The 13,043-nt window shown below is 34.8% G+C and overlaps 1 protein-coding gene across 4 annotated transcripts in view; it reads right to left on the reverse strand.

Moving 5' to 3' along the window:
* CNTN6 (contactin 6) overlaps window positions 1–13,043 on the reverse strand; it is a 152,152-nt gene that overhangs the window by 88,771 nt on the left and 50,338 nt on the right. For 2 of the 4 annotated variants that reach the window (XM_024123968.1, XM_024123966.1), the window contains exon 4: window positions 7,267–7,470. The exons of 1 other annotated variant lie outside the window; for it this stretch is intronic. In XM_024123968.1, coding sequence (XP_023979736.1) covers window positions 7,267–7,470 — 204 coding nt within the window. Of the gene's footprint in view, window positions 1–4,905; window positions 5,009–7,266; window positions 7,471–13,043 lie in introns of all 4 variants that reach the window. One more of the 4 variants, XM_007107737.2, reaches the window with a different exon arrangement.

The raw sequence follows: 13,043 nt of genomic DNA on the forward strand, positions 1-13,043 counted from the left end.
ACTGTGATCCCTAAAGGAGGGGAAATGTATGAAGTAAGCCGTTGGTATCCCTGATTTTGACCTATATGCACTTTCCAGAACATGGAATCAGGAAGCAAACATAAATAGGACAAGACTGCATCCCTGAGTTGAGGAGACACAGGTGACTGAAGTGGCTAGGATTGCAAAGCAAAGTATTAGAGAGGATGAGACTAGAAAAAGAAAGTGCTCCAAAAATCTACGTAAGAGTGTCACATGAGGCTGGGCAAAGAACAAATTTTAGAGCTCAGACAGGGCTAGACGATGTTAGAGTTCCACCAAGCCCGAGAAGAGAGACTTAGCAAACATTTAGAGAATTCAATTGGGAGATGCATCTTGGTAGTAAACAAGCCTTAGACTAACATCTACTCTATATCTACCCAAGGAAGCTTAATAATAAGCTATAGAAAGATGAGATTCATCATAACTGAACTTCTATCAATAAAATCCAATACTTGAAATAAATATAGCACAATGCAGCATTCAATAACATAACATTTATCATGTCTCTAATTCAATCTAAATTACTAGATAAACTAAAAAGCATAAAAAATAGGAATCATGATAAGAAGGAAAAACAGTCAACAGAAACATCCATAAATTACAGAGATTATAGAATTAGCTAACAAGGACATTCATACCATCAATAGGGCTCCTGAATAATAGCTGGGGGTTACAGGTAAAGAAACTGCAAACCTCAGTCTTTAATTAAGAAAGAGTCTCTAGGGAAACCCAAAGACAAGAGGAAAAACAAAAACAATGGAGGAAATTTTAGCCTCTGATACCACAACTACAGCAAACAGTAAACACAGCCTAACTCCTTGCCAAATAAACATAAAAATTTACACCAAAATCTAGTGTAAAATCACTTCTTTTTACCTGTTACATCATATCTAGGTTTCAGCAACAACGAAAAATTTATAAAAGGCCCATTGACAAGTACAAATGCAGAGACAAAGCAAGCATTGGAACCAGACTCAAATATGGCAAATATTTTTAAAGTATCAGACTGGGAATTTAAAATTTCTAAGATTAATATGCTAAGGTCTCTAATGGAAAAAGCAGACAACATGCAAGAACAGATGATTAATGTACCAGAAAAAAAGGGAATTCTAAGAAAGGGTCTGGGGGATGGTGGTGTGATGAATTGGGAGATTGGGATTGACATATATACACTAATATATATAAAATGGATAACTAATAAGAACCTGCTGTATAAAAAAATAAATAAAATTCAAAAAAACCATTATAGACATAAAAACACTGTAATACAAATGAGAATGCCTTTGATAGGCTCACCAGTGGGCTGAATGTGATGAAGGAAAGAGTAAGTGAACTAGAAGAAATATCAATAGAAACTTCCCAAACTAAAATATGAAGAGAAAAAAAAAAGAAAAAGAAACAACAACAACAAAAGAATGGAATATCCAAGAACTGGGGGCAGTTACAAACGGTGCAACAGATGTCTAATGGGAATACCAGAAGGAGAACAAAGAGAGAAATGAACAGAGTAAATATTTGAAATAACAATGACTGGAAATCTTCCAAAATTAATGACAGCCACCAAACCATAGACCCAGGAAGCTTAGAGAACAACAAGCAAGATAAATTCCAAAATAATCTACACATTCAAGAGAAAGAATATTCCCAGGGATAAAGGGAATTATTTCCTAATTACTTAGGAAGTATTTCCACAAATATTTAATGAAAACTAGTCAGTATTTCAGGAACTGTCGTAGGTCCTAAAAATAAAAAACTAAATAAGATGTGGCGTTGACCTGTGTTGTTTTTCTTTTTTTTGTTCCTTTTTCCTATTCACCTATCCACCTACTGATTTCCTTACTCCCTCCCTCCCTACTTTCCCTCCTTTCTCTTATTAACTGAAATATATAAACCTTAGTTTCATGAATGTGTAGTTTATAGCATAAATAGTAGTCAGTAGTTAGCAAAAGTGTTTAGAAACATTGTTAATAAGAAAAAGAACTTTTATTCTATTCCTCACTGAGCCAATTAGCTTGTTTCAGTTTGGGGTTTATCCGGCTTATTACAGAGAAGTGCAGTACCTCAGAAAGTGAACAAGTAGATTTAAAAGGATTTATACAAAGCAGTCCCAACATTTGGAAAAAAAAAATAACAAGACCAAGTGCTGAACAGCAGTATTTTTATAAAGAGCTGTCAGAGAACATGATTTATAATTATCATTCAGTAGTTTGTAAAATACTTGGCAATAAACCTGCAAATAGAGATTTATAATTTAAAAAGCGGTTTGATTTTGTTCTTTTCAGATTGTTATTTATGCCTATCATGTAATTAATTGTCTAGGGAGTGCATTGTTTTTATGTTTGTTAATGTTGCAAATTTTAAAAAGTCAGTAAAGTATTTGGTAAATGTCAAATTTTATAATGGACTAGAAAGCTTCTTCAGTATGTTTGCAATGTTGCAACTACAGTGCAACTTGTTTTCTGAAAACTATTGGCGAGCATATATAAAAACTCTTTTTGTTAGTAGCTAAAATTTGTATAATATTTTCCAAAGTATACAAAGCATTTTCATACACATTCTGTTCATTTGAAGAAATGAGAACTAGATCTGCACTTCAGTTACACAGAATATATGTTTCTTATACATGGTATTTTAACACTATCTCTTTGACCCTGTGGATGCTTTGGACTTTCCATTTTAACCCCTAGGCATTTCAATTCCATATTAATAATTTAATAAATATAATTTCAACATTAATTTTGTCAGGTAAAATGTTTTTAAGCATACTCCATTAAATCAATTATTTCCTTGACAATTTTCCATGAGGTGCAATTAAGTAATTCTCATCATTTTCCCATTCTTCCTTAATTTTATTTCATGTGCAGTAGTTCCTTTAGGTATAAACTTAACAATGAATGTATACTTTATCATTCGGGTTTTTTTTGTACATACACATCGGATTTGCCATGTTTTTACATGTATTATCCACTCATCTTCAAAACAAACACAGGAGACAGGTATCATTATAACTTTTTTTGGATGAGAATATGGAAATTCATAAAGCTTAAGAAGCATGTTTGTACTCCAATAAAGATGTTAAAAAAAAAAAAAAGAAGCATGTTTGCTGATGGTCAGACAACTCTTGAGAAAATTGGGAATTCAGTCTGCCTGCTCTGACTTGGAGAGCAGTTATCTTAACCATTTACTCAAAAGTTTCTAAGTTCAGAACTTCAAATCAGGTGGCACTAAATCTGAATCGCCTTCTCTTTCTTATCAGAAGCATGAAATTGAACAGGTTACTTGTACAATCTGAGCCTCATTTTACTCATATATAATAAAAATATTATATACCCTGCATAATTATGAGGATTATGTATGTCATATAAATTCTTAGTTATAAATGATTAACAAATGAAATTTATTTACATGAGATTCTTGAGAACCAGCCTCAATCCTTTTCAGTTATTTATTATATGAGTATTTTTTAAATTACAGGAATCCATATTTCCTGATACCAAACATGATAGAATAAACTATTAATATTATTTTCAGATACTATCTTTCATTGGTTTTCTTTTTAAATAAATCAACTAATTGTCAAAGTATTTTGCTGACATTTTATGTTTTTTGTATACTTTATTTTCTGAGAAAGCTTGAAAATGGTGAAAGTTCATCATGTCTTAAAAGGCAGGCAAACAAATAAAAATGTACAAGGCCTCAATTTGTCACTTTTTAAAGAATAATTTAATCAATCAATTATTTATTGGACAAATACTATGGGACCAGTATTGTATAAAAATTAAATATGGTCTCTTAAATATATGAAAAATTGATAACCTGAGAAATTTAATTTAAAGAGCTACAAGATTTCATATACAGAAAGGAACCTAAAAGATTTAGTAGCCAGCATTATTTGGATTGCTCAGTATATTTACTTAATAACAAGATGGAGACTTTTAAGGATGTTTTCCATAGTTTGGAACGTAAGTCACTATTTCTGAATGTGAGGCCCACATTACAAATAGACTCTGGTTTTATAAGTAGGCCCTTAAATGTGGTAGTGAGAGTCAAGTCCTTTACTCTTCAAAGTATGTTCTGTAGACAAGAAGAATCACTATTACCTCGGAGCCTGTTAGATATGGAGCAATCAGACATCACCCCAGATCTACAGAATTTCAATTTAACTGTGCCCCCAGATAATACATATGTACATCAGGGTTTTAAAATGGCAAATCTGATCTATCTATCACTTTGTTACTTCGTTCTGGTGTTTATGGGCATAAAAATAAAATTTGAATATTGCCAAAAAGCAAAGAAATGTTCTCAATATTCCATGCAAAAATGCAGATATTTGGCTGGTTTCAAAGCTTTCCAAACCTACTGCTGATAAACACTTATCTGAGTAAAATAAAATGCCTCCACTGCCAGGACAGGTGTGGCTCAATTCTAATTATCCACTATGAACAATGGCTTTTAATTAGTCTTATTTTGGACACTAGCAGTGCAGGTTTTTCATTTACAAGAGTCGCTGATTAATTAAGCAAGGAGACACTCCAGGCAATATATTTCTGGATGTAGGATGAGATAGAGTGAAGGATACGTCGAAAGTTTAGTGACCTGCTCACCGTCTTATACAAGCTCACTTATTCCTTTGCAATGTGCTGCCTAAACGGGTTTCATTGTGCTCAAACTCAAGTAAATATCGGCTCATTTGGGGAAATTGCCACCCCAATCACTTTCAGAGTATTAGGCATGTTTATTTGGAGTCCAATCAGAAAGTTCCACTTTTGCCCAGCATTTAAAGTCTATTTGCTAATTTACCTTAGAGCAGCGTGTGAATACCAAAATACTCGTTTGTTTTAATTAAAACAACCAGGAAAAAAAAAAACAAAACCAAAACCTTACTTTCCAAGGGCAAAGCATTCCAGTTTTATAGATGAATCCTTTGCAGCTTGAATAGTTTCAGGAAAATGCACTTCAATCTTTGGTTCATATTCCCCCATCACACCTGTTAAATACCAAAAGAGCTAGCAGTATTTCTAGAGAATAGAAGTTTTCTATGAAGCAAATGCTTTATTTACCAAAATCTGATTATTTTGTCGTTCAATTAACAATATTTTTCTATACTATAATGAGTGACAGAGGGCAAGGAAACCTCATGATGCTATTTAAGGAATTAGTTTGTTCCTCTCTCCCCTAAAAAAGAAATACCTAAGGTATATCAAAGTATCAGAATAGAGGCACTCCAAATTTCCCTATATTCCACAACAGCATCTTAAAAAGAATTAGTATTTCCAATTAAGAACTGAATATACCCAACTTTAAAATGCTTCTGAGTTATCGAGCAAGTTTCTTCTCTAGAGATTTCTTGGATCTTTCACCCATTCACAGAACTCATGGGCCAGATCTGCTTAGGAATAAAGAAGTTTCTAGCTAACACTGTGTAATAGATCTGATACAGCACCTCAATCCAAAATATCAGTACTTTTGCAGCAAAACCTTTGAAGTAAGTAGTTGGGATAAAGACATAAATATTCTTATGTCAGTTTATTAAGGTTTTACCGCTAAATGAGTTTACTGTACCCTTATAAAAATTTATTTTAATAATTTAAAAATTTTCAAAAGGCTAAGATAAGACTAAGACAATAGTCTAAGGTATTGTAAATATGCTATCTACCAGAAGAGTTGGAAAAAGTACAAATGTATCTCCAAGCTATCCTCATTAACTTGATTAATTTAATCAACAACAAACTATTGTTTAAAATATTTAAATTTCTTTAAAACATCTTTAAAAATGTTGAATTTCTTTTATTTTTACTTATATACCAAACACCAGAATAATACATTCCTAACATAAATGATTTATTGGTGGCCAGTACAAGTGCACAAAAAAGTGAAATTTACAAAATACATATAAAATGAAAATACCTCATTTTTAAGACCTTAATCATTACAAACATTCAAAGAGGCTATGGTTGAGGAGGTCAAGAGTATTACTTCATTCAGCTAAACTGGTAAACTTTTTGTTTTCTATTTCTTTGACATCTGATATTTCTTGAGTGACTACTTTTAGAAGAGTTTTGTTTTTTTTTTTTAATATTATGTATGATGCTTCTGGTCATTTTTTACCATAAATGTGTTGAAAAGAATAGAGGAGATGGAAGAATGAAGGAATTAAGAAGAGAAAAAGAGGAAACTAAGAACAGATGGGGGAAGAAAGGAAAATATGGTAGCGTTTCTATGCATATTATTGGCTCATGAGCTCTTGCAATCATGAAGAGAGTACTCACTGAAGGGGAGAAATTGAACTTATGAATAAATCTAGTGGTTGCTGAATTCTGAATTAAGACCGTGAAAATATATTTGAATGGTTAGTGATTATGAAAGCTCTGTCATAAGTACTCCCTGTAAGGAGCTAGTTCCGCGATTCTTTAGCCGTCATTAGCATTGTATTCCTGCTTTTCTTAAGCTCCTTAGAGAGGAGAAAAACTCTATGAAGTGTTACATTTCAGGTCCAGAATCTGATCACAAAACGCATCAACAGATTTTCCATCTTTACATTTCCCACTGTGAATATGTAATTAAAGAATCAACTAGAGGATTTTTCTACTTCAGTGACTTCCTTAGGTTTTCTAACTCTCTAAATCTTGTACCAGCTATGGCTTGACTAAACTACAAAACTCATCAGAGACCAATCTGAATTATGTTCCTTGGAGGAATATAATTAGTATGAATATTGTGTTTCATTTTTCTTTGGAATGCTCATAATTGATGTTGACTTGGTTTACTTTCCTTGGATCTGAATCATTTAACTGCCTTGCCAACCAGGAAAATAAAGGGTGAACAAAAGGTACAAATACGGAAAAGAAAGAGGCATTAAAGAGAAGCTGTGTCATATGTCCATTGAAAATATATTAATTCAATCAATAAGTTTGGCAGCACCCACACATGTCCACATACCTGCCTACTCTCCCAAACAAACATTGTTTTTTTAAACAAAATACTTGTTAAGTAAAGAAAAGATGATCTGTTCCAATGCCAGAGAAGAAATGGCTCAGTATACCCAGAATCATCTATACTATGCTATGTGGATAAATTATATAGTTTTCTGTTATTTTTTGTGATTTTCATCATATTGTGAATCAAACCTCGCCTCATAGGTGATATGGCTCCACTGAACCAGAGGGAAGCAGAAAGCTCTACAGATCTCCCCAGGCTTCAAGATCCACAGATAAAGTATATCCCTAAGATAACTCATCATCTTACCATCCGTACGCTGCACTAATGGAGTGGGTGGTCCTTGAACACTTCGCTGGGCTTCTTTGTTTGTTATGTAGCAAGTGTAGTTGCCAACATCTGATGGCTCCACTTTGGCAATGTACAAGTTTCCTGTCTCTTGTGAGACAAACCGCCTGTTGTCCTCTTGGACATTTAAGGGGTTATCATTGAAAGTCCACGCATAAGATAAACCTAGAAAACAGAAAAAATAAGTATTATCCTTACTGTATTCATTCTTACCTGAAAGTTCTGTGCCCTACTTCTCCATAAGTAGAATACAATTATACCCCTGTTTGTCCAGTTTATGCCTGTTGTCCTGCTGTAATTGTCTTATTCCCTTATAGTTAAATATGTCCCAATTTGGATGATACAGTCTCCCTATCCATCACTAGCTTTGTGTAATTAAGGATGTGATGATGGGATGTCAAGGGAATAAGTGAATGAACTTATTAAGAAAAGCTATAAGATATAAAATACTAAGGACTCAAAATACACACTGAATTTCTCCAGCAATGCTTGTGTTGAAGCAGTGTTTCTCAATTTGCAGTCAGAAGGATGCCCACATTAATCATGTTTAGGTGTACTTGCTAAAAATTTAACTTCAAGATGTAAGTTCAAGGTCTCTACCACTGATCTTGGAATTCATTCATTCCATCATTCAATCATTACATAATTTCTGGACACCTATTTTGTGACCATTTTTGGACTTAGAATACAGCAAAGCAAAACCTATGCCGTATAAAGCTTTACCAGTTAAACTAGTTACAACTAGTGTGGATAATGTCAATGTGGGATGATATGTGCTTTGACAGAAGCATTGTAGGGAGCCCATAGAAGGAAGCTAGAATGATCTGTGGTCAGAAAAGTCTTCTGAAGAGAATTCCATGTTAGGGGCTTCCCTGGCGGTCCAGTGGTTAGGACAGTGCCTTCCAATGCAGGGGGTGCGGGTTCGATCCGCGGTCAGGTAGCTAAGATCCCACATGCCTTGCGGTCAAAGGACCAAAACATAAAAGCAGAAGCAATGTTGTAACAGGCTCAATAAAGACTTTAAAAATGGTCCATTCATCTGTCGATGAATGGCACAAGATCAGCTCAGTGTCCACCTAGAGGGGTGGGATAGGGAGGGTGGGAGGGAGACACAACAGGAAGGGGATATGGGGATATATGTATATGTATAGCTGATTCACTTTGTTATACAGCAGCAACTAACACACCATTGTACAGCAATTATACTCCAATAAAGATGTTAAAAAAAATGGTGCACGTTAAAAAAAATCTTAAAAAAAAAATTTCCATGTTCAAACCAGAAGGATGATTGGGAGCTATCCAAGCAGCAGATGAGCGGCCAGACATTGCTCAGAGAATAAAAGCTTGAAGATGAAAAAGAACATATCGGTTTTGCTGAACATCAATCAATCTCTGGAAATCTTATATATAAATATGAATATAAATATATAGAGACATATGTAATTGATATAATGAACATACTGTAAAATGCACAGATCCTAAGTGTTCAGTCCAATTAGTTGTAACAGTAAAAACCCTATGAAACCACCAACCCAAAATAAAATATGGAACATTTCCATGTCTTCAGAAATTTTCTTACGTCCCTTCTGGTCAATCTCTACCGTTGTAACAACTACTTGATTTCTATCATCATAGATTATTTCTGCCAGTATTGGAATTTCATAAAAATGTAATCAAAGAGAATGTAAGTTTTTTTTTCAATTTTTATTTTATATTGGAGTATAGTTAACAATGTCGTGTTAGTTTCAGGTGTGCAGCAAAGTGATTCAGTTATGCATATACGTGTAGCTATTCTTTTTCAAATTCTTTTCTCATTTAGGTTATTACAGGGTATTGAGCAGAGCTCCCTGTGCTATAGGTGTTCAGAGCTCCTTGTTGGTTATCAATTTTAAATATAGCAGTGTGTACATGTCAATCCCAAACTCCCAATGTACTGTTTTGTGTCTGGTTTCTTGAACATATTTTAATGTTCCCCTATGTAGTTGTGACTACCAGTACTTCTTTCCTTTTTATTGCTGAGTCGGATTCCATTTTATGAATATACCACAGTGTGTCTGGTTGCTTTCTTCTTGAAAAAAATATGAATTATTTCCATCTCGGGACCATTGTATATTAGCTTGAAATAAACATTCTTTTCTAAGACTATCTGTGGACTTTTCATTTTTCTTTGTTAAGTTCTTAGGAGTAAGCCATAGGATAGATGCATGTTTTACTTTATAAAAAACTACAGAAGAACTTTCCAAAGTTGTACGGGTTGATAGCTCCATCAGCAATATATGAAAGTTAGAGTTGTTCTAAATCTTTGCAAAAATTACGTGTTGTCATTTTTTATTTTAGCCAGATATCTTTGAGCAAAGGAAAATATTCTCATGGATTAAGGTTTTGTAAGTGTGGTACTATATGAAGGTTAAAAATTACACGTATTGTGGAAGCTAGGTAGAACTGAACTTATGTCTAGGAAAGTGGAAGAATATAACTGGTTCAAAAATGACCCCTCCCCCCTAATAAGTGGAAGGTATAGGTGCTGGGGGTGAAAAGGGGGATATACTAGTTATGGTTAAAATATCTTCACCTATAGATGAATTTGGACATCACCCACTTAGAAATCACAGCTCATAGGAGAGCACCTGAAGCAACTAGGGGCCTCTTGTCCAGACAGAAGTTGCAGGTCATATCTGTCATCTGCACTTATATTAAAAGTGGTGCAGGGCTTCCCTGGTGGCACAGTGGTTGAGAATCCGCCTGCCGATGCAGGGGACGCGGGTTTGGGCCCCGGTCTGGGAAGATCCCACTTGCCGCGGAGCGGCTGGGCCCGTGAGCCATGGCCGGGGAGCCTGCGCGTCCGGAGCCTGTGCTCCGCAACGGGAGAGGCCGCAGCGGTGAGAGGCCGGCGTACCACAAAAAAAAACAAAACAAAACTGGTGCAGAAGCAAGACATGGTAGAGACCAAAAAAAAAAAAAGGCTAATTATTTCTGGTGTGATCTAGCAGTCTTCTCCAGATAGAAGCAGACCACCTGAAACATTCTTCACTAGTGGTACTGATTTAAAACTGTCTAAAGGATGAGGAAGCAATACAGATTGACAGCTATTCTGACCTTAAACCTGATCCATATAGAAAAACTTTTGAGAAAATGGGAGTGTGGGAATTTTGCCATCTTTATCATCCCTTTCACCAAGGAAAAAATACATAAAGTATGAACAATACAGTTAGGGAACCAGATTATTAAAATAATATAAGAAAGGAGGATAGGAAGGAGAAAGAAGAAAAGAGTGGGTGTAACAAGAAAACAGACTAATAGGAGGAACCAAATCAAATCATCTATTATATGTTAAATTATATATATTCTATATAATAGTATATTAAATTCTGACAACAATTCATAAATGATTTCAACAAAAGTAAATTCATCTATACAGCCAGAACTCTGATATCATTCTCAGGAGTGAAGAAGATATAAGGGAAATATATGACAAGGGGGAAGAACAGCAACAAAAATGCCACTAAAGCATCAAATGTGAAAATGCACAAAGTGGCTTTAAACATATAAAAGTAGTGTACACGAAGAAAAAAATTCAAGACTCATCATTATGTGAAAAGCATGTAGTAAATCAACGTTTAGTATGATCCCATTAAGAGTTATGTATCTGTGTGTGAGAACTTGTGTGTATATGTATGTATGTGTGTGTTCATATAAATTATTAAATTAAGAAACCTAAGAATGTATACAGTGGTTTTCTTAGGGTAAGGAGAAGGAATACCATAGGTTTTCACTCTCTACATAATGTGTTTCTGCCATATTAGAGTTTTTAATTACTATGTAATATTTGTGTAAATGGGAAAAAGAAGCAACGGGATGAAAATAGTATCAGGAAAGCTAAACACTAGAATGAAGCAGTGTTTTTACAACTTATAAGTTTTTATGACTTATAAAAAATATGATGGATAATATTTTTTATTCTTACTCTGAACCATTGAGACTGGAGTATTACGTTTTATTCAGAGCACATTAGGAAGCTTGTTAACGTACAGATAGCTAATCCTACTCCTAGCAATTTGGTTTATTAATATCTGAGTAAAATACCATGGAATCTGTTTTCAACACCCTACAAATGTCTCATGGTTCAACTGTAATATTACATTCAGAGCACCCGTTATTGAGAGGGAATTAAAAATCTCAAGTATTTCAAGAGAGAGAGAAGCAAAACATAGCAAAGGCCAGAAGTTAGGACACCAAAGAAAGTGATAAGAACTTAGATATTGACCCTTGAGGGGGAAAATGGGGAAGAATAATTGAATTGTCTCCATAGGTCGAATTGCTGTCGTGTTCATAAAGGGCGAAATGAAGCCCTCTCCATTGATATCCAGAAGGCAAAAGTAGGACTTGCGGCTGCTGAGGTTACAGAATGCTGTTTGACTGTATTAAGTTACAGTGAAGACCAGTCTAAACTTTAGAGCTATACCAGCAGAAGATATATGAGATAACAAGTTTTCTATCATGAGAGGTGACCAAGCAGAGAATGGATGAGCATTGCTTGAGGTGTTGCAAAAAAGATTTATTTTTGCAGTGGATGGGAGGTTAAACCTGTGTTTCTATGAATGGTCTACTCCACCCTCAATATTCCTCCGATTTTTCTAATACTCTATGCTTTTAGATCAACTATGCATAAATACAATTCGCTTTTTATTTTTTAAAATATGCTTTGACATTCTTGTCCTGTTTCCGGGTATTGAGTCTTTGTTTTCTTTTGCAAGTCCCTACTGGAGTCTTCTCTCGTTTCATGTGGTCTCTTGCTTCTGAGTTTCTTTACTGATGTCATTTCCTGTCTCACTTCTGAGCCTGTTGCTTTGTCTTTACCAAAGAGATGCTCAAAGGTTTTTGTTTGAAACTGGAAGGCTGTCTAGACAGCAAAATTTTCTTCGGTATAAAGAGGAGGAAAAAATGTAGTTCAGATTTCCCTGTTGTCAGTGACTCCTCATCTTTCGAACCTTCTATGAAATAAAGACAAATCTTGAGCAAATTCCCAGGGCTGTGTTCAGCTTAGGGATCTTTCGTCAATACCTCTGTGGGGAGAAAAATAAGCTCTAGCTCTCCGAAATCCAAGGTAACCCCTTTCACTTTACAGAAATTACAGATTGCCGCTAGTGCCCAAGAGATCTTTGTATTCTTTACCCTATGATCTTGGGGCCAGAGACTGTAATTTTCATCTCTCCCTTGCTGAATTCATTTTTACCTTAGCTGCTAAAACTTTTAGATCTGTTCCTACACGTTGTGTATCCTTCTTCAATTGTGGAATATTTAGAAGCTGCTCAAAGAATGTGTTCAGAAATAAGGAGGATTACCTAAGGAATAATTTTTTAAAAAACTAAGAAGCACTTTTATTTCATACCTGTTTCATCATTCCCACAATTTGTTTAGTGAAGCTAATTGGCTATTGCTAATATGCCTGTCATATACATAGGGGAGGGTACTGGAGCTAGGGGTATAAAAGTAATTTCCCAAAATCATACTGTTAACATGTAGAAAGGGGTAGAACTTGAACCTACATCCTTCTAATGTCAAACCCTTTGTTCTTTCCCTAATACCACCTTTCTTCTTTTCTGTGTATCTACAACTGATCCACTTTCTCTATGTCAGTATGCTCTTCCTGGCTATTCTTCCTTGCCTTCAGACTTCCAAAACCCCAGCTCCCTGCATACCTGAACCTACTCACATCTAGTACAATTGTTCCTCACTAC

This window comes from Physeter macrocephalus, chromosome 18 (assembly GCF_002837175.3).
Source record: "Physeter macrocephalus isolate SW-GA chromosome 18, ASM283717v5, whole genome shotgun sequence".
In the NCBI taxonomy this organism is placed as follows: Eukaryota; Metazoa; Chordata; class Mammalia; order Artiodactyla; family Physeteridae; genus Physeter; species Physeter macrocephalus.